General features: G+C 50.2%; 1 protein-coding gene across 2 annotated transcripts in view; it reads left to right on the plus strand.

The window, feature by feature from the left end:
• LOC107262759 (diacylglycerol O-acyltransferase 1) overlaps positions 1-19,522 on the plus strand; it is a 40,401-nt gene that overhangs the window by 17,338 nt on the left and 3,541 nt on the right. Inside the window, exons 4-9 of one of the 2 annotated variants that reach the window (XM_015729288.2) lie at positions 85-137; positions 2,045-2,153; positions 8,951-9,106; positions 11,297-11,477; positions 13,225-13,333; positions 18,149-18,193. In XM_015729288.2, the coding sequence (XP_015584774.1) occupies positions 85-137; positions 2,045-2,153; positions 8,951-9,106; positions 11,297-11,477; positions 13,225-13,333; positions 18,149-18,193 (653 nt within the window). The remainder of the gene's footprint in view (positions 1-84; positions 138-2,044; positions 2,154-8,950; positions 9,107-11,296; positions 11,478-13,224; positions 13,334-18,148; positions 18,194-19,522) is intronic. The other variant, XM_025080128.1, reaches the window with a different exon arrangement.

Raw genomic sequence — 19,522 nt, forward strand, 5'->3', positions numbered from 1 at the left:
GGGGGGGGGGGCGACCTTGGGGCTGAAGAATCCAGGGTCCCTTTGAACGGGAGATTAACGTGCTCCTTCGAATTTGTTTTGCAGATTCCACGGTGCCTGTGGTCCTTTGTCTCCTCATCGAGAAGGGATTGGCGGTGGTGAGTAGAGAAACTTCCCTATAGTCTAATTCCTATCGATTCAGGGAGTATAAGTTGCCAGAGGGGTGCCAGGTACCCCATTGCTCATCTCTGGGTCACTTCATTTCCTCTCTGCTTTTCATTCTCTTTCAGCAATACTGATAATGAGTGTGTGACGTGCGTGCGCGCGTGCGCACGTGGATGCGTGGCTGTGAAACAGTCGCCAGGCAGTTGTATATGGCAGTTGTCACAGAATCGTAAATGAGTTGACGTTCATTCTCCATGAAAGTTGGAGCATCCTCCGGTCGGTCCAGCTGATCCTGTCGGAGCCTTAAAACAAAACCCGACATTGTTGCGGCCTTGTTTTCTCGAACCAGAGGCGAATAAACGACGCAATCGACGCAATCGACGCAATGGCGGCCACGGCAGAGCGTAATTCTGTCAGTCGCAGTGGAAATACGCGCAACACGAACCTCCCACCTTTCTTGGGCTAGCCACTTCCCTCCCACCATCCACCCCATCCACCCCATCCACCCCATCCACCCCATCCACCCCATCCACCCCATCCACCCCATCCACCCCATCCACCCCATCCACCCCATCCACCCCATCCACCCCATCCACCCCATCCACCCCATCCACCCCATCCACCCCATCCACCCCATCCACCCCATCCACCCCATCCACCCCATCCACCCCATCCACCCCATCCACCCCATCCACCCCATCCACCCCATCCACCCCATCCACCCCATCCACCCCATCCACCCCATCCACCCCATCCACCCCATCCACCCCATCCACCCCATCCACCCCATCCACCCCATCCACCCCATCCACCCCATCCACCCCATCCACCCCATCCACCCCATCCACCCCATCCACCATTCTGGCAAGCATCCTTCTCGCAGCATGCAAATTTACGGGGTGGTTATAATATTTTACGTCCCAGCGTAAAACTAAACGCTCAGCGAGCCATCCATCGCACCCTCCATCCTTTCGCTTCTTCTCTCTTGCCGCCTCCCACGCGTTTCCCCTGCAGGTTCGCAACCTGCGCGTTTCTCCCGTTACAAGACTCGAAGCTCGACCTGCCAGTCGGTTGGAATTGCACTTTGATTATTTGCACATTTTTGAATTCCAGACGCACGTGCGTCCACTTTCTGTCCCTTCACCGGCTTCTTCAGGTCTTTCCAGTCGCCTCTTCGCTCCTCCATTCGAAAGTCCAGTCCTCTCTCATCGCGAGTCGATTCCTCTCTTCGATTTTATCGCTCGCTCACATTTACGTTGATGAATCGCGCTCGGCTTTTTCGCCTTTGAAATTCACGTTCGTTAGACTTTCCAAAAGAGTCGGCTACTTTATTAAAGCATCGGCCGAAAAAAAGCGCGAGAGCTCCGGGTAAAGGGTGGAGAGAAGGAGGGAGGCAGGGAGGCAGGGAGGCAGGGAGAAGGCAGCCAACGAGAAACCGATAACCGATACGCGCCCCTCTGGCTTAATCTGATTCCGATGGATTCTGCACAACGGTCCATTCTGCGCGAGAGCCGAGCCGAGTGCATCGCGGCGGCTTCAGGCAGCTGCAGGTAGCTGCAACAGATATGAAGAATTGCAGAGCGAGATAAAGTCTATTTGACTATTAAAAGATGCATCCTGAAGCTGCACTCGCGCACTTTTCTTGGCTCCGTCGGACGGTCCAAAGAATCGCCTCATCTCGCCCTTCTGTCGCCTCCCGTCGCCTGTCGATTTGCACCCGGCGACGGGGATTCATCCACACGTGGTGCGGTGGACAGGGAGCGCGGCAAAGTTCAAACTTAAAAATTTTTCAATCGCCACAACAATTCCAAGATGCATCGTGTTATTATTTGTAAATTTGCAATTTCATCATTCGATTGAATCAAATGTTAAATATTATTTGGCTTAATCTGCTCTACAGGAAATCATCGCTCATGGACCAGGGATGGTGTTTCACGTGGTCAACCTGATCGTAATGGTCCTGATGCCTATGGTGGTGATTCACGTCAAAGACTCCGGATTCAGCCTCAGTAAGCATTTTACGTTCCATTTAGTTTGGCTTCGGTTTAACTGCTAGATGTTTCCTACTTCCCATCTTCTTTTCTTTTCCTCCTCTTTCCCTCTTCTTCTATTTTTGGATCCGGCCACGTCGTGTCCTCCGCATTGCTCACCGCAGGGGACGCGCGTAAAAATAGTTGAAGCAACGAGAAGTAAGGGCGAGATGAGGAGGCAGAGGGCGGTCAGGGATTTCCCGGCGAGTTTCGTCCTAGCAGGAAGCATCATGAGGAAGCAGCACACAGCTACATGTATACACGGCGTAACGTCGCGCATTTCGTTCTCGGTTAAATTTACATGGAAATGCGCCGTTCCTTGCCTCCTTCCCTTTCACGTTCTCCCTCGTCTTTTTCCTTCTGAAATGCAATAACGGACGTCACGAATAATCAAGCGACGCGTCAGGCAAGCACGTGGGCGGAGGCCTTTGTTGTGGCCTGCTTCCGTCCAGTCTCTCGGCGACCTGGCGACCTGGCAGCCGTCGCTACATGCAGCCATGTCGAATATCTGGCTTACTCGTCTTTCGAGAAACGTTATAGCTTCAACTTTCAGACGTTTTAAAGCTACTTTTGTATAGACTACTGCTCGACGTCTTTGACAAGAATCGAGGACTTTTTGCGACAGACGAGCCAACGCGGATGCAAGTCCCTTGACGATCTGCACGCTCTCCTGGTCCCGTTCTTTCGGAGCGACACCGTCTTGTTGCTGGACTTTCCGGTGGCTCGGTACTTTCGTTGCTGTTGTTCCTGAAACTCCATCCTCGAGCTTTGCAGGCTGGCAGCGCCGCGACGACGCCGCGACGCGATCGCTCAAAAGAAGCTGCAGAGATCAGAGAGTCTATACGTGTAGACGGTCAATGTGTTGGACTTTTATAGAGTGCACGGGTTTCACCCGGATGGATGTTTATTGCGAAAAACATTCAGTGCAAAGATTTGTATCGACTTCGCATCCTCCTAAGCGCTTCTTAAAAGTTCCAAAGTCTGCGGAAGTAGCTTGACTCCGTATCGCATGGCTCTTGGTCCAGGCTATACAGTCTGGCGAGGCTTTGCAGCAGCGAGCCTCTTCCTCGAAGCTTCCACAGAGCCTCTTGCAACTCCCATCCGCTCTAGAATTCTCATCTCCATGCGAAAGCCGACTTTGGCCTTGCGTTCCATGTGTTGCGCGTTAGGTCTCCCTCCGCTTCCTCCACCCCCTCTGCAGTGGGAAACTGCACGACTCTCAGCCGTGCGAATTTGGTGTTTTCTTTAGCTAAAAATTCATGGCGAAATTTGTGAAATTTGTGCGACTGGAAAGAGTACTGACAAGGATCACGTCGTCCAAGGTCGGGTTCACCCATCATTAGGAACACGTGGCTCCCTGTACTAGATAGTAGACACTCGTCTCCTACACCGCGTAGATCGTTCGACTCGCTCTTCGCAAATCCAATAAAAAGCTGCCGAGCGTCGAGTGCTGCTTCTTGTCCTTCTTCCTCATTCTGGCGTCTAGTTAACGTAAGTCTAGCGCTTTTAATTTCAATTATCAAAATGATTAACGAACGTCTGCGGTTCGGCAGCCTCCAGGCGCATTGACGCGCATAGAGGCCGAAGCGAAAGAAGAGAAAAAGGAAACGGGAGGCATCGCGCAGCCCTTCGATTGGGTGAATCGAGTGACTCTTCCATTGGAATAAACACCGGACACGCGGCCAGTGTTGAAATGCGAGAAAATAGAAGTAACGGCAGCGAGTGAACGTTGGGAAAACGAATTCGCAAAGGAGCAGCGTGCCAGATTGCCAGATTGCCAGATTGCCAAATTGCCAAATTGCAACGGGGCGCAGCAGTGCATTCTGTTGATGGGCACGCACGTGACAAAGAGCCAGAATGCCGAGAGAGACGGAGCGATGGACCAATAGGCGCGCGGTCGGAGTCTGCGAAATTAACGGGACTTCAATTTCGGCCACAGTCGGCAACTGAATAGCGACGCTTCCGCGCGTGCGAGTTCCTGCCTTCCCTCTTCCCTCTTCTTCTCATGCCGCACAGCAAAGTGCGACAAAGCAAAACAGGCGGAAGAGTCTTCGGTTCTCTGGAGATTCTTTTGGCAACAATAGGCGAGGAGCCAGGAGGTCGAGCGCCGATCCTTCCACCTTCCACCTTCTCAGCCTCCCAGTCGCCTCTCGCTCCTTCTTGTCTTTCGCTGCGTCTCGCCAGGCGCAGTGCCAAATTTAATCATTGCACGGAGCTAACGCATTTTCCCACTGAATATGTTATTAGCCTCGGCTGTTGCATTTCGTTTGCTTTCCTTTGCCGTAGGTAGGCCGTAGTAGGACGGCCGTTGTGCAGGAACAGGGAGGAACAGGGAGGAACAGGGAGGAACAGGGAGGAACAGGAAGGAACAGGGATGGCCCTCTCGAGCAAAGGTTTTTGCATTCTCAATTGCGAATATTCAGTGGGAAAGTGTTTGTGCGAATTGACGACTCGACGTTTGCTCGCGAATTAGCACTCGTCCTCCACAGTGGATTTCTTTAATTTGTTATGCAAAAGGGCCGCTCGGGTCGTTTGCCCATTCCGCTTCCGCTTCGTTCCGACGTAATTTCCGCTCTTCGTATAGACTCCCCCCGTCTTCCCTTGCCTACTCTCCTGTCCCACTCTCAAATTACCAAGTTCAGCTACCCTTCTCGGGCTCCCCGGGTTCTCTTGGCCAAAGGGATGTGCCTGATAAAAATGGTGAAATTAAATCGAAACTCCCAAAGGATCGAGACGCGCCCGTAGGTCCTCTCGGATGGATGTATGGATAGAGAGCCAAGAGAATTTGGCTTCTCGAAGGAGTCAGGATTCAGGAGCGACTCGTAGACTTGGAACGAGGACGACGAGGAGAACGCGCGAATTCGTCGAAGCGCGAAAGACGTCGCGAGCCAAAAAGCGAGAATTGCTCTGCTGCGCAAAGGCTGAAAGGCTTCCTAGTTGCGCTACGCCTATGCAGGCGCCGCCGACGTCGGCAGCTAGGTACATAGCTGCCTCGGATGATGGTACGCGCACACAGAGTGGCTGCATAGTGCCGGCCGGACACGTATTTACATATGCAGCAACGCTGGAGCCCAGCCAGCTCCCGTTAGGTTAACTAGCTCGTTACAGCGAATGCATAGCGTGCCATTTACGGGAGATAATCCGTCCGAAATTAGGCCGGGAAATTAGTTCTTTCGCCGGATAATGGTCAGGAGGATGCGAGAGCTCCAGAGTCACGTACTGATGGGAAAGCATCAGGATAAAAAAGTGGCTAATGGACTCGAAATAATTGATAACTTGACATGCGTACATGTAGATTCTTATCCCTGTCACTTTCAGGCACCTATAGATATAGTCTACGTGCATACGGTCAACTGCATGTGCTGAATCGGATTATTGGCCATACACGTGCACTATGTCACATAGCGTGCGCGGTTACTTTCGGGACGCGTGAAAAATTGGTCAAAACGGAAATCTATACCTGATCCAGTTAGCAGTTTCCAATGCCTGCTCCCGAGACATCTGGTACGTCCTACATCCCTTTGTGAAGGATCCCTTCCGGATCTTTCCTGGACTTCTCGTGCCGCGGTGGAACCGAGATATGGCGACTGAATTGGGAGATTTGGTGGCATCCGAGGATACCGGCAATTTCCGAAGGGTTTCGGCTAACCAAGAATGTCCAATTCGAATGGTTCGAGGGGAAGTGCGGTTTGGGCTGCGCGCAGATCAGAGGAGCTACTGGAGGGGGGAGCTTTGGGTGGAGATGAACGTGCGACTCGCAATTCGCAATTCGCAATTCGCAATTCGCTACCTGCCACAGCAGCGGCATTCGGTGCCAAGATTCGACTTCACGCATGGCGAAGTTCGGCCGAAGATTGCACCTTTGTGCCAAGTCGGAATTCGTGCCAGGCGGCAGGTCGAGTCGCTACCAGCAGCCTGAAGGAAGAGCCGAGGAGGGCATAAGTAGGGAATTACGCGTTTCCACTGACTCGTGACCGATGGATTTTGCGAATCGGGGATAAACCATGTTCGAATTTATGAGATTAACGGGTCGATAGGAATGGTCCATGAATTTCGAGTAGCTGCTAGAAGAAAAAGAGTTTTTACTCCACGTCTGTTTTGCCTGATTCAGGGTCAGATTCGATGAAAATAAAGCTGTCGCTTGTAATTTGAAAATTAGTTTGTTCTGAGAATAACGTGACTGATATTTTATTGATAGAGGAAGAGAGAGAGAGGGAGAGAGAGAAGAGAGAGAAGAAATAGAAGAGAGAGAGTCGCACAGTTCTCTTAGGCATGAGACGTAAATCCGTGAAGAATAAGTCTGCGCGATAATCATGCCATGTTGGCGACAAGCGACAAGCGACAAGCGACAAGCGGCGCACGCAAAGTGAGCGATTTTATCCTGGCACTTGGTCACGGCACGTGAAATTCCCAGCACCGCCACAATCACTGCTGCAGATCTTTTACGAAATCTGTCCGTGCCCCGTCCACGTGGGCTTTCTATAGCACCTGGCAATTCAGCGACTGGCGGCCGATTGATCTCAGTCGTTTGCAATTCGGTACTTTGCGCAATTTCCCGACAAAAATCCAAAAATGTCGCATTTCGCTTTCAAACGTTGCCAAATGGTACTTGCACGGACATAAAGCCGTCGCACGATGATAACTATTGGATTCGAAGTGGTGCGTTTCAGCCCAATGGCTGCACAATGGAATGGATGGTCAGTCGATCAACTGCATCAATGCTCCTCCGCTCCTCCGCTTCTTCTCCTTGTTCCATGAAAAAGTGACGTAACGCAACTATCCAAAAGTCTCGAACGATTGTTGTCGGCTTTCCGCGATGCTGATTAGTCGGGTGATGCGTGTGAATTTGCTGTATTTGACATTTATAGTCTGCTCAATTTAGAAAATTAGCATTTTCGGTTGTCAAATAAACTGATTGATTTTCGAAAACGCTGTTGCCTTCAAAGAGAGACACGTTATCCCTGAAAATTGTATTTGGCTTTGAAGCGATATGCTGTAGTTATGAACTGATTGGATTCAAAATTTGTTTGCGTTTAAAACAATGCTGTTGAAAATTGTAATTTTCTAAAATAGATAACCAGTGCGATACCGTATTGGTTGATAGCGCTGTTATCTTTTGTTGCGTGCGCAATGCATTTATGTAAATGAGGTAAAAACGATGGAAGAATGTGAGAGCGAATGAATTGAATCGTTTTGAAAGTCGGTGGTCGGTGCAGTCTTAAGAGCCACTTGAGAGCCCCGACGAATTTACTTTTCTTCACTTTGGTATGGCTGGGTGGCTGGGTGGCGGATACTTGCGGGACGCTAGCGATGTCGCGTTCCAATCGATAGAACCTAATCAAAACATATCCTGCGGCTTTCCTTGTGCTCCTGAACTTGCTGCACGCGTCCTGGTCGAGTCACTCGAAAGGCTGCCGGTGGGAGGTGAAAGAGCGACGGGAGGGGGGTCCTTGGAAATGCGGATCGCGGCCGACGACAATGGCCCAGTGGAAAAGTAGCAATTCCTCGGGAAACTGTCGGAGAAAATTGAGAAACTATTTTCACGCTGAAACTTCTTCTCTTATAGTCGCGTCCCGATACAATGCACGAGCAGCTATCGGTAAAACATGAGCGAGCACAGCCAAACTTCTTTCGCAGTTTCGATCGGAAGCGAGTAGTGCCGGGGAAATAATGTACGTCAGCCAGGAGCTGCTATCAAAGTACCAGTCAAGCATAGCGAGCACTCCTCCGCTTATCTTATTTCCTGCTTTCACCTTTCGAATCTATGGAGACCATTTTCAAGCTCTGCCGCGGAGCGTCTCTTGTTCTTGCCTCGGTGGTCCTTCGCAGTCCTTCGGAACGGGTGCAGCGAGTCGGGGTCAATGGAGGATCGGCTAGGCAGTTGCCAGTTGGAAGGTAGCGGGGAGACAGAATAGTAGCAGGATTAATAGTCAACGTCAGGAACTGACTCGGTTCGTGTTCAGGGGCGGCTAATAACTCGGCGAAGGGTCCTTTCTCGAGGAGCCCGGCTGAAATGGCCACAGCCGACTGGAAGGATGTTGTGAAAAAATGGCGGTCATCTCGAAGCTTTTTCGAGTCTTTTCTCCCTCAGCGACGTCCCGATGAATTCATGAATTCTTTAGAAGGGATAAAACTGTGGCGGCTTAAAGGGAACGTAGGACTGCGAGACTAAATTTCTCCTATCGGAACAGCAATGTTTAATGTATCTCACGGCATTCAGCAATTAGCACCTTTCCAGGGTGAACTTTTCCTAAGCTCACAGGATGGTACGTTGACGCAGGTTCCTATTTGGAAGCAACGCGTCGACCCGCCCCAGAGAAAGTGTCCCGAGAATGACGATTGACGTTATTTAAGTAAATTCGGTGAAATTGCTTCGGGGGCACTGGGTGTCTTGCGTCTTGCGTTGCGCGATTTAATTAAGATAGGAACAATACGCCAGAGGAAAAGTGAGCTCGTTGGAAGTTAATGGAAATATCGGAAAATATAAAAGTCCACGCGACACCGCATAACAACGAGATCATTTTCTGATATCATAATGCAAATTCTTCCAGAGGAATAATGAAGTCCACGCTCCAGGATGAGTCTCAATCTCGTCTCCAGCCGCCGCGCGCTATCGGCTGCCATTTCCTCTCCTAGATATACGAGATGTATTTAAACTCCCATGGAGAATCTTCGAGTCGACGTCGATCGCGACCTCCGACCTTCGGCTGCGCCGAATCCCAATTTTTCCCAGGAAATTCTTTATTTGAAGCTTCTTCCTTTGACGTGTGTTTCAGTCGGCGCCATGTACGTCTGCATGCTCTACGCGATTCTCTTCCTGAAGCTGTGGTCCTACGTGCAGGTGAACATGTGGTGTCGCCTGAGCAGCCGCCGGAAGAGCACGTCCCAGGGAAGAATGCGTCGGCAGTCACTCTCCTGTAACAACCTGCAATGTAAGTAGAAAGTGGCGGCTGGTCAACCCGGTTCCTCCTCCGTCCTTCCTCGAGGATCCCCGCTGTCCTTTTTTTTCGAATTTGAAAGACGAAGAGGCGGCAACTGCTGCCTGGGGGACGGGGATGGGGTGGGCAGGGAAACTGGACGGACTTCAAAATAGACGGATCGAACGAATGGAGAGACGAAAGAGGAATGCGAGACGCCCAGGTAGTGCAGTATATGACTGCACCTCCAATTCGACCAGTCTGTCGTCTGTCGTCTGTCTCTCGTCCATTTCCGGTAGGTATCGATTATTCAGTCGAATTACGAGCCGCGATCCCAACGGACTCCACGATCCGTGTATTAAAAGGGCGCAAGAGGTCCCGCATCCGACGGCAATCGACGCCAGTCGGCGTCCTCCTCGTCCCGTGGTGCGATTCCTGAAGCCGGCACGGGGATTCTTAAACGCATCACGCGACGGCGCTGGAGTGCAGCAGGATCAATCCACAAGGACGGGACGCACGGGACGCACGGGACGCACGGGAGGCGTCGCGTGCCTCGGCGCCATTCGCCCTGATGAGTTTCTCAAAGGGCCCCATCTCCCTCGCCCTCGTCCCATGTCAATCTCCCGCGGGGAACTCATCTTCGCGGGTGCCCGTAGCGCGCGTCGTCCAGACTTGGATTTCCTGTGGCTTCATTTGACTTTACGTGCGCGCGCCAGTGCCAAGTCCCCGTTAGCAGCCTCCTTCACGAGCGCCGATCGCCGAGACAATCTCCCGACTCCCGTCTAACTGTCGGTTAACGTCGCTTTCATTCCTCTGGCAATCGAGGCTCCAGTACTCGGCGTACGAAGACATTTTACTTGCGATTCCCTTTTACGCCTTCCGTGCCGCTTCTGCCTCCAGGCTCAGCAGGTGAGGGACGCAGCGACGCGTTTTTCTTCTCTCCGAGTGAACTACCGTGGGGCGGAGGGGGGGGAGGATCTCGTTGGCGGGATAATTTTTCTTTTTTTCAATCACGCCCGGCACTCTGCGACCAACGTAATTTGACCTTTGTGGCGAGAGATGTCAAGGTGCTTAAGCCACCCCCTCCTGGCTGCAGCTATCAGAGGCTCTCTTAGGAACTGCGACAACCCCCGCAGCCTGGCTGTTCATATATCTTGGAGTGGGACAGAGAGAGAGAGAGAGAGAGAGAGAGAGAGAGAGACTCTCCTAAATTAATCCCGCGGTCGCGCCTTCGTGCCCTCCTTTCTTCCAGGACAATTGGCGGCAATTTCCAGCTGGCAATTCCGAGGCCGGCAGATTGCCGCTCGATCTCTCGGCTCCTCGCAGCACGTGACCTGCCGTGCAACGTGGGTTGAGACCTAAACGTCCTGAAGAACGTCCTCATAGCTACCGTGTTGGGGCTCCGTGCGATTGAGTCTTTAACAGGCAAAGCTACCCCTACGACTCCGTCTAATTGTACCGCCACGTGGCTCTGCCAGGCAGTTTCACTCTTCTCGAATGGGTACGGTGACTCTGTCCTTTGAGATTCGGAAGGATCAGGACGTCGTCCGGGAGACCTTCGAAAGCCGAAGCTGAGACTCGACCTGGAAAGAGATCGATTTCTTCTTGATAAAGATGAAACGAGAGAAAGACGGGCCGAAATGGAAGCTTATTTCAATTCCAGATTGGATTATCTATCGGATTTGGATAATTGAAGGAATTCTATCAGTTATCCCTGGCATTGACTAGATCAGATGCCGACGGTGATGCTGCTGCTGATGCCAAATCCTTCCTCGAGCGAAACTGCAAAGTCGCTTACTCGAGAATGTCCGTTTCGTTAGTTTCGATTGTGAGCCGGAAGTCGACCATTTCGATTGTGAGCCGGAAGTGCCTCTTCCACTTGTCTCTTGTCTTGATCGAGTGAAACGTCACTCGGGGCCGGGAAGGTCGTGCACGTGGAGCACGCACCGCTCTACTCGGAGCAGGACAGATTCTCCCGAAAGGTTCTCGAGGAACTCGATTCAAGGACGATCCCTCGATCCCTGCATCTCTGTCCCTTTTTGACCCCCCAGCTGCTGCCCGGCTGCTCAAAGGGGCGAGCGCTGGCACAGGAGGGGGGATTTTAGTGTTTTCCTTGATAATAACTAGATGTCATGAATTAGGAAGAGCCTCCTGGGCATATCTTATTTCGGCAGCTCAATTAAGAAGTAAATTCTCTTTTTGCAGCCTCGGAAGTTAAGCAAAATGGAAACGCGACTGCGGATGCGAGGGATGAAAAGGAGGGTAGAAGCCCAGCCCTGGTCCAGTACCCGGATAACCTCACCCTGGGTGATCTCTACTATTACATCCTGGCGCCGACCCTCTGCTACGAACTCAACTTCCCCAGGACTCAGAGGATCCGAAAGAGGCAAGTAGACCGTGTCTGAATTAGAAGATGACGAAAATAACGAAAATAGCGCAAACAGCCACTGCCAGTGTCCGAAGCTGATCCTTGGATTCCAACATCTTCCTTTTCAATCTCTGTGGCTTTCGAGATCCTAAATGTCGATATTCGGATCGAACTGAAGGAAAAGGTACACGGGGAATTGAAAAGCTACTCCCGAAATTAGATTTAAGTGGGCTATTCTTGGAAATGCAGAGTGAAGAGGAAGAAGAGGAAGGAGATGAAAAAGATGAAAAAGAAGCAGGAGGGCTGCATGGAATCTCCTGGTGGTATACATATGTATATTCTCTATTCTCTAACATATCTCAGCTCTGTTTCACTAAAAACAGTCCAGCGCAATTCCTCCTATGGGTGCTTCCTTTGCGAGCTCTTACGGGCAACGCGTGCCGGGAGGTCACGTGTCTTCCTGTTGTAGTTTAGCGTCCCGCTAACTCTGTAACTTCGTAGAATGTAGCTCGATACATAGAAATATATATACAGGGTGTTCGTTATGAAACGCACTGTAGTAACACTGTTACATTCCTTTTCAAATTCTAATGAATACGTGTTTTCATTTCTTATTTCACATATCAAAATTTCGAGATAATCAAGGTTGAAGTTGCAGTAATGCGACAAATCAGAACGCGTTTAAACGGAGCGTAGATGACGTCGCGAGCCAGCCCGCAAGACTTGCTTGCACTAGGCCAATAACACTAAGAGTATCGTCGTTGTGTCCTTATTTATCTGCATGTAATTGAGTAAGATACAAGAGACGGTACTCTTAGTATTATTGGCCTAGTGTAAGCAGGTCTTGCGGGCTGACTCTGGACGTCATCTACGCTCCGTTTAAAACGCGTTCTGATTGGTCGCATTACTGCAACTTCAACCTTGATTATCTCGAAATTTTGATATGTGAAATAAGAAATGAAAACACGTATTCATTAGAATTTGAAAAGGAATGTAACAGTGTTACTACAGTGCGTTTCATAACGAACACCCTGTATACTTTCTTTGGCCCTGCACCATTGCGCATTCTCTCTGGCAACGATGTTACTACAGTGCGTTTCATAACGAACACCCTGTATACTTTCTTTGGCCCTGCACCATTGCGCATTCTCTCTTCAATTTTCAGTCTTTCAGGTTTCAGTCTTTGCGATAACACACTCGCTGTACGTAAATATATGCTTGCATGTGCTTTGGGCTCATTTTTGTAATTTAAAAAAAAGAGAGAGAGAGAGAGAGAGAGAGAGAGAGAGAGAGACATCGATTACGAAGGAAAAGATGTTGAAAGACGAGTAAGCGCAGAACCGAAGGGGGATGCACTATATAATATTGGAAAAAGGAGAAATTAGGCTGCAGCCGTAATCCGAAAAACGTGGAGAGAGAACCAAATGTGAAAAATCGTTATGGGAAAAATTGTAGGTAAAAGCCGCTTAAAGTAAAAAATGGCACGCGAAAGCCCCGCCGACGCGATGCGCTCCTTTCGCGTATAAGCTGACGTTTGCAAATAGCTGGGACGCTTTGTGCTCTTTTCAGAAAGATTTACATTTAGGGTCGGTTTCACCGAAGTTAACCGAGGTGTAACTGTCGAGATTAGCCAATCAGATTCCGAATTTCCGGGAACGCAGGCATCTGATTGGTTAAACTCGGTGAAACCAAACCCGGCTCATTGGATCAACGGCGTCTGTGACCTTTGACCCCTTAACCCTAATAATCTTATCTTTCTGTTCAGGTTCCTGATAAAACGCATCCTCGAGGTTCTTGTTGGCTGTCAAGTGGTCATGTCTCTCTTCCAGCAGTGGATGGTGCCATCTGTCAAAAATTCTTTGATACCCTTCAGCGTAAGTTTTACCTCTTCACATTTACCAAAACACATTGACTTTGAATGGTTTCCCTATAAATGACGAAGCGCGAGCAAAGGCGAAATAGAAGAAGAAAAGGAGCCGTGAGAATAATGAAGTTAGAGAAGAAACAAAGAGAGAGAGAGAGAGGAATTCAGGCAGGTCCACGTGCACGGCGCGTACCAGGAGAGCCCATGTCCAATTGACGCTCTAGCGTAATTGTTGAATCGATCGACTGGACAAAGTCTTGGCGAACTCAAGAGGAGCGATCGCTTTGCGTTTTTCTTTTTGCGAAGCTTCACTCGAGGGTTCTTTCACCTTGAAAATCTCTCGTGGATTCCCGTCTACTCTTTCGGCAGGAAGGGTGGTGCAGGGATGGTACAGGGTTGGTACAGGAGTCACAGTAGGGATGGAATCGCAGCACCAATTCATCTGGGGAATAATCATCTTCGCGTATTCGCACTCGCTCTTCCGCGTGTATTAACCAACTTTGAACTTTGAACTTCCCCTCGCTTCCCTCCCTTGGCTCCTCCTAACTTTGATACTCGGTGGCTTCTTGTTACCTATAGCGGCTGGCACTTTGGCAGTCGCCTATAGCGATCGCTATAGTGGATTCGCTCGGCTGTAAAAGCTTAATAATGTCGAATGGCGCAGTAGTAAGCCAGCTGCCTAATCGCGAATACGCGCCGGAAAGTTCGACGAGGTAACCACTTCCGGCCGTCCCCCCTCCCCATCCTCCCAGACTTCCAGCCTCCCTCGTTCACGCGAAACGGTCCTTCTCGTCTCTCGACTGGACTCGCGTCTCCTGCCAATATGATCATCGACGGAATCTCTTTTCGGTTCTTCCTTGAAACGCATTTCCACGCTGCGGGTGGTCCATTCGAAAGTCCAGGGGACAAATCTCTCGGGTCCCTCGAAAACGGGATGAAATATCGCAAACTACGATAACTATAAGACGCTGAGCGTAGCTAACCTGGATCTGCGGGGGTGAGTCTCTCCCTCCCTCCCTCTCTCTCTCTCTCTCTCTCTCTCTCTCTCTCTCTCTCTGACAGGCTGCACAAGGAAAGTTAAATTCCTTCTGAGGTACATTGATGTGATACGTGAGCACACGTGAAGCACGTACCGGAACACATACGGCCATACGCGAACATACGTGGACTGGTTTTATTTGACTTTTTATTACCTCCCCCTGCGAACGGCCTTTTTTTTGTCGCATTCCGCATATCTCGCGCGTAGCGGCCCCAGAAGGAATTCCCAGTCTATCGGATGCTGTTTTCTCGGCCCTCCGACACCCCGGTGTCGTTGCAGTGTACTGCCGCGCGGGGGTGTGTTGAAATATGGCGGTGCTAAAAATGCTCTCGCCAAGCTGCTCCCGTCGCCAGTCGTCCCTCTACCCGACCATCCTGGAACAGCAGCGTCGATCCCTGCTGGGGTCCTCCCGTGTCCTCCCGGGTCCTCCCGTGCCTCCTGGGTCCTCGTGGCTGCCAGTAAAATTATCGTCGCGCCGCTGATAACTTTAATGGCGACGTGCCGGCCCATCAAGCGCAACTCTCGTCTCATTCGCGCATTAATTTATTACTCGGTAATTAACAGAAATACAGCCGCTTTATTGACCGCAACGCGAAGAGGGTCGCGCTTTCATCCCTTTCGACGCGCGTCCGCGCGACCACGTGACTCCTGCGCTTGCAGAACTCGCAGAATAAATCGAGAAATGAGGAATTTCGTGAGAATATTCGAATCCAGAGACAAACGTAAAATTTTATTTAAAGCGGCCGACAATCCGTCCTAAGGAACCTGCCTGCAGGAGACTCCCATTCCAACACACGATATGTTCTCTGTTACCGTACAATGTACATATTTCTATTTTGCTCTCTTATTATTCCATCGACGTTTCCTTCCCTGGTTCCATTCAATTTATTCGAGATTTATTATTCGATCTTCTCTCGTCTACGATTCCCACTTGCGGTCCTACCAAGAGACACTTCGAGTCGACCGGGCTTCTTTGTCTTCTGCAGCTGCCCCCTGTGAAAAACAAAACATATATATGTACACATGGTTTATATAAAAATGACTCGTGACTCGAGTTACCCCGTTGGAGCAACATTCTCTGCCTTTTTCTCGGAGAATAGCTCAAGATCCTGTGTCACCGCGAGATGCCAGATTAATCGCAGGCCGCCTCTGTAATTAATTTCCACGAATGAAGTTCCCTTTCGAATGAAGTCAGTGCAAATGAATTCGTTTGAAAACGAAGAAACAAATGAAATCGCACTGATATCTTGCCTAGTATATCCGGAGGCAACTCATCCTGCGTAGAATCGATCCATTGAGTCCACCGAAAGATTGCAGCCCTCGACAATCGTAGGCGGACGTAATGACCCCTAACCTGACCTAACCTGACCTAACCTGAGCCGGGTGAGAGCAAGTTCCGTTGTAACTGGCAGAGTCTCCGTCAGCCAACGTCTCCTGGTATTTCCTTTACTCGTCGCTTCGCTGCTTTTGCTTTTGAACAAAATACTTAAAATCCTTTTCAGAGTGCTTTTAATTTTATTTATCTTGTCGTTTCGCTCGTTTCGCTCGTTTCGCCTGGATTCTCGCAGATTCGATCTCCCTTCGGTCTTCCTTCCAGTCGCTCTGCCCCAACCAAGCAACCTGATCGAGAATGCAAAGCTGCAAATCTTTTCCCGCTAATAAAAATAACAGATATTATAATACCTTAAGTACGTAAAAAGTGTTGATTCGTCTCTTTCCGTTCCTCCCTGCCGCGTCCCCTGCGAGCTCTCCCTTACTTCCCTTGTTTCCTTCTTTTCTTTTTTTATCTACTTCCATATAGAAGAACCCGGAGAGAAAGACAAAGAGCAGATTGAAGCTCCAGGGTGACCGCGAGGGGCCTGAGAGGAGCAGAAGACTCGGGGCTACCGAGATTAAGGGGGTCGAGGCAAGTTGGGGGGGGGGTGCCGTTCTGTACAGTCGCTTCCAAGAGTTCTCGTCGACGAAGACCCAGGCCCCACTTCACTCTCGGATTATTATAACCCTTTTTCTTGCGTAAGGCTCCTGCCTCGAATTCTTTTATTTCCCACGCCCTGCCTTTCTTCCTCTACTTCCGGGAAATTGAAGGGAAAGAACGAATTACATTTGGAAGTTCGTTGTTCTTTAATTTGGACTCCGGCAAGCCAGTCCGGATGTTTAGTACAAAGCGTTAAAGACGAGTTGAGGACTATTTTAATTTCAAAAATCAATTATCCGGCACAGAGTCTAATGACTTCTCTATTTGGTGTAGGGGCGCGACAGATTCTTTGTGTTTGTTGACAAGAGACGAAGAGACGGAACGATAAGCGAACGAAGGGAGCCGGCTGGGGGAGGGAGGCGTGCAAATGGAAATGAGGCTGAAAGAGGAAAGTGAGAGAGTGGCGTTGCTCGGAAGGGATGGTTTCCTTTGAATGGAAGGATACAGGGGTGGTACTTGGCGGAAGTTGCGGAACCTGCAAAAGCGTCGGCAGGCCCGAGGGAAAGTCTGAAAAGGTAAACAGGAGACGCGCCGCCAAAAATTGCGTAATTCGAAGCCAGATACGTCTAGCTTCTCAACGAGGCTCCCGCCCCTCGACGTCATCCCTTCTCACCTCCTGCACCTTCTTCTCCTATTCTCTTATTCTCATTCTCTTAGTCCTGCAGGCTGCTCGTCAGTCGATGGGGAGGCACTTGAGGTACTTTGATTCGTGCTGCTTATTGCGCCACCCAGTGGCAGCTGCCTCCCTGAACGCCACTTACCGGCGGCACCGGCGTCACCGGCAAGGCCAGCCCAATTTCCTCGTGCATCCAGTTACGATCTGTCGCAAATATCCGCTTGAATGGAGCCAGTCTTGGAGAGCTCTTAAGTGCATCCTGCGAGCCGTGTCGCTTCGTCCTTTCCCTTCGATCGCGCGGCGACTCATTCACGCGTCTCCTTAACCTTTTTTCACGACGTTTCATTGCGTTTCTCTTTATCCTTTTGTCTCTGATATATTTTTGCTCGGTTCTTTGTTTTCCAAATGAAAAATCCTCCTAGTCGTCTCGTTCAAGTTTAATATCGCCTTTCGTCGGGCCTCGCGACGACGCGTCTGCAGACACTCGAACGTAGTCCTCTTGAGCGCCCTCCTGAATTCCTTCTATGCCCGGAACACCTGCATGTTAATATAAAGAAAGGCGTTTTAATAATACGCGTATATCCACGAAGGAGGAGGAGGAGCAATTCTCTCGGAAAAATTTGTTTCTCCGCTTACGAAGTGGAGGCGAAGTGAAGCGACCTGAGATGGATCAGCGGCTTCCTTCGCCGTCTTCTAGAACTACGAGGAGGAAGCGCAAGACTCGGCTGTCTTAGGATTTAGGATGTCCTTTCGCACTCGCACTTCTTCTAAGGATCTTTCCTTTCCTGAAGGATCCCCCGAGGAGTTGCTAGAATGCCCGAAGAACACGAGACGAGGAAAAGGAGCTTTTGACACTTGACGTTTGGCGAGTCTTCCACGTGGCTCCCACGTGACCTTCCCGACGCTAAAGCACGTCGCGAAATCAAGACGCTCTTCTGGGAACGCGCGTTGCGCTCAATTAGAAAGTTTAGTTCTCCCTGTAGGCGCGAGTGCGATTTCCTTAGCTAAGGATTCCAGCCGAACCTGGCCCGAGCCCTCTTGTCTAGTGCGCTCTGCACGCCATGTTAAGCCACTGCTATTTCTTAACTACCCTGTGCGCCCCTCCGTCACGCACTTCCTTCCTTCCTTCCTTCCTTCCTTCCTCATTCCGAGCTATTTACCCTTTGAATCTTATCACTCTTGTTCTATGTTTCAGAACATGGACGTCGCGAAAGCGTCGGAGCGCCTCCTCAAACTAGCGGTAAGTTTTTTTTTCCTCTCTCTCACGTCTGACGGATCTCAGAGATCAATGTTCAATTTCCTGCGAATACACGTCCTGCAATATGGAGATTGAAAACTTTGAGGAACCCTTGTTCGCTGCTAAGGTGGTTCAGTGATAACAATCATAACAGTAATAGGGGATCACTGGTTAAACAGGTAGGATTTTGATTCGAAAATAAAAGCGTGAAAATATAAAGTAACCTCGATATCGAATTTTCAAGTTATTAATTTTTATAGGTTGAGTATATCTATACAGAAACTATACGACGAATCATGTTGAAATTTTGCATAAACGAATATTCAGTATTGTCAGTTATTCGTAATTCTATCTTGGATTTGAGTGTTATCATCGGAGCTCCTTAACGGAAAGTTTATCTTGGTCCTCGTTGGCCCCACGCAGCCACGCAGCCACGCAGCCACGCAGCAGCATGGTGTGCGTATCGCATGATAGCGGCCCTTTAGGATCGACGGACATGACGTAGGACGATTTTGCTGCAGGTCGAGCGTCGAGGGGAGAATCGAGATTCGGTGCTCTCGGAGTTGCCATTCGAGCGAAAGCCGAATGGTACGAATGGTACGAATGGTACGAAGTACGTTAGTCGCGCCGCTTTCAAAGAGATCCCGAACGAATTGGACCTCGCAAACTCGAATAGGCTGGCGCAAGAGGGAAGTGCACAAAGGAAGTGGGAAAGCTACAGGGAAATGACGGAGGAGCAACAGCGTCTAGTGTCGCTCCGACCACCTGGCGTCCACCTGGCGCCACGTAGCGCCACGTAGCGCCAAGAGGGAGAACTTTGAGACTTTCCTGCCGCTTTAATGTTTTCCTTATGAGAATTCCGAGGGTCAAGACGGCCAGCGGGCATTCCTTTGGCGAAACGAAATTAAAAGATCTGAAGAAGTTTTCCCGTTTAAAGAAAGGAAGGAAGGAAGGAAGGAAGGAAGGAGGTGGACTAGGGTGGCTCCGAGTGCAGAAGAGGGTGGCTCGCGGCCGAGATAACTTGACCGCACCTTTGTTGCGGCAACATTATTAAGTCCTTTGCTACTTCAGCAAAGGGCTGCCTGGAGCACGTGGCGCGTTTTGACTTTGCGCTTCACTCGGCTCGACTCCCGGACTCCTAGCCCGGTCGACCTCACTCGACTTGTTTTCGTTTGGTTTGGTAGCGCAATCCCCAGCCGAGATACATACCAGCATCCTCTCGAGTCAGCCTGCTGGACCAGCCTGAACTCGCACGAATCCACCATTGTGGTAGGAAAGGCATTCGCCACTTCCTACCAACTAAACGGAACCGAAATAACTTTCAAATTCTTT

The sequence above is a fragment of the Cephus cinctus genome, unplaced genomic scaffold (assembly GCF_000341935.2).
Source record: "Cephus cinctus unplaced genomic scaffold, Ccin1 Ccin1_scaffold0126, whole genome shotgun sequence".
Classification (NCBI taxonomy): Eukaryota; Metazoa; Arthropoda; class Insecta; order Hymenoptera; family Cephidae; genus Cephus; species Cephus cinctus.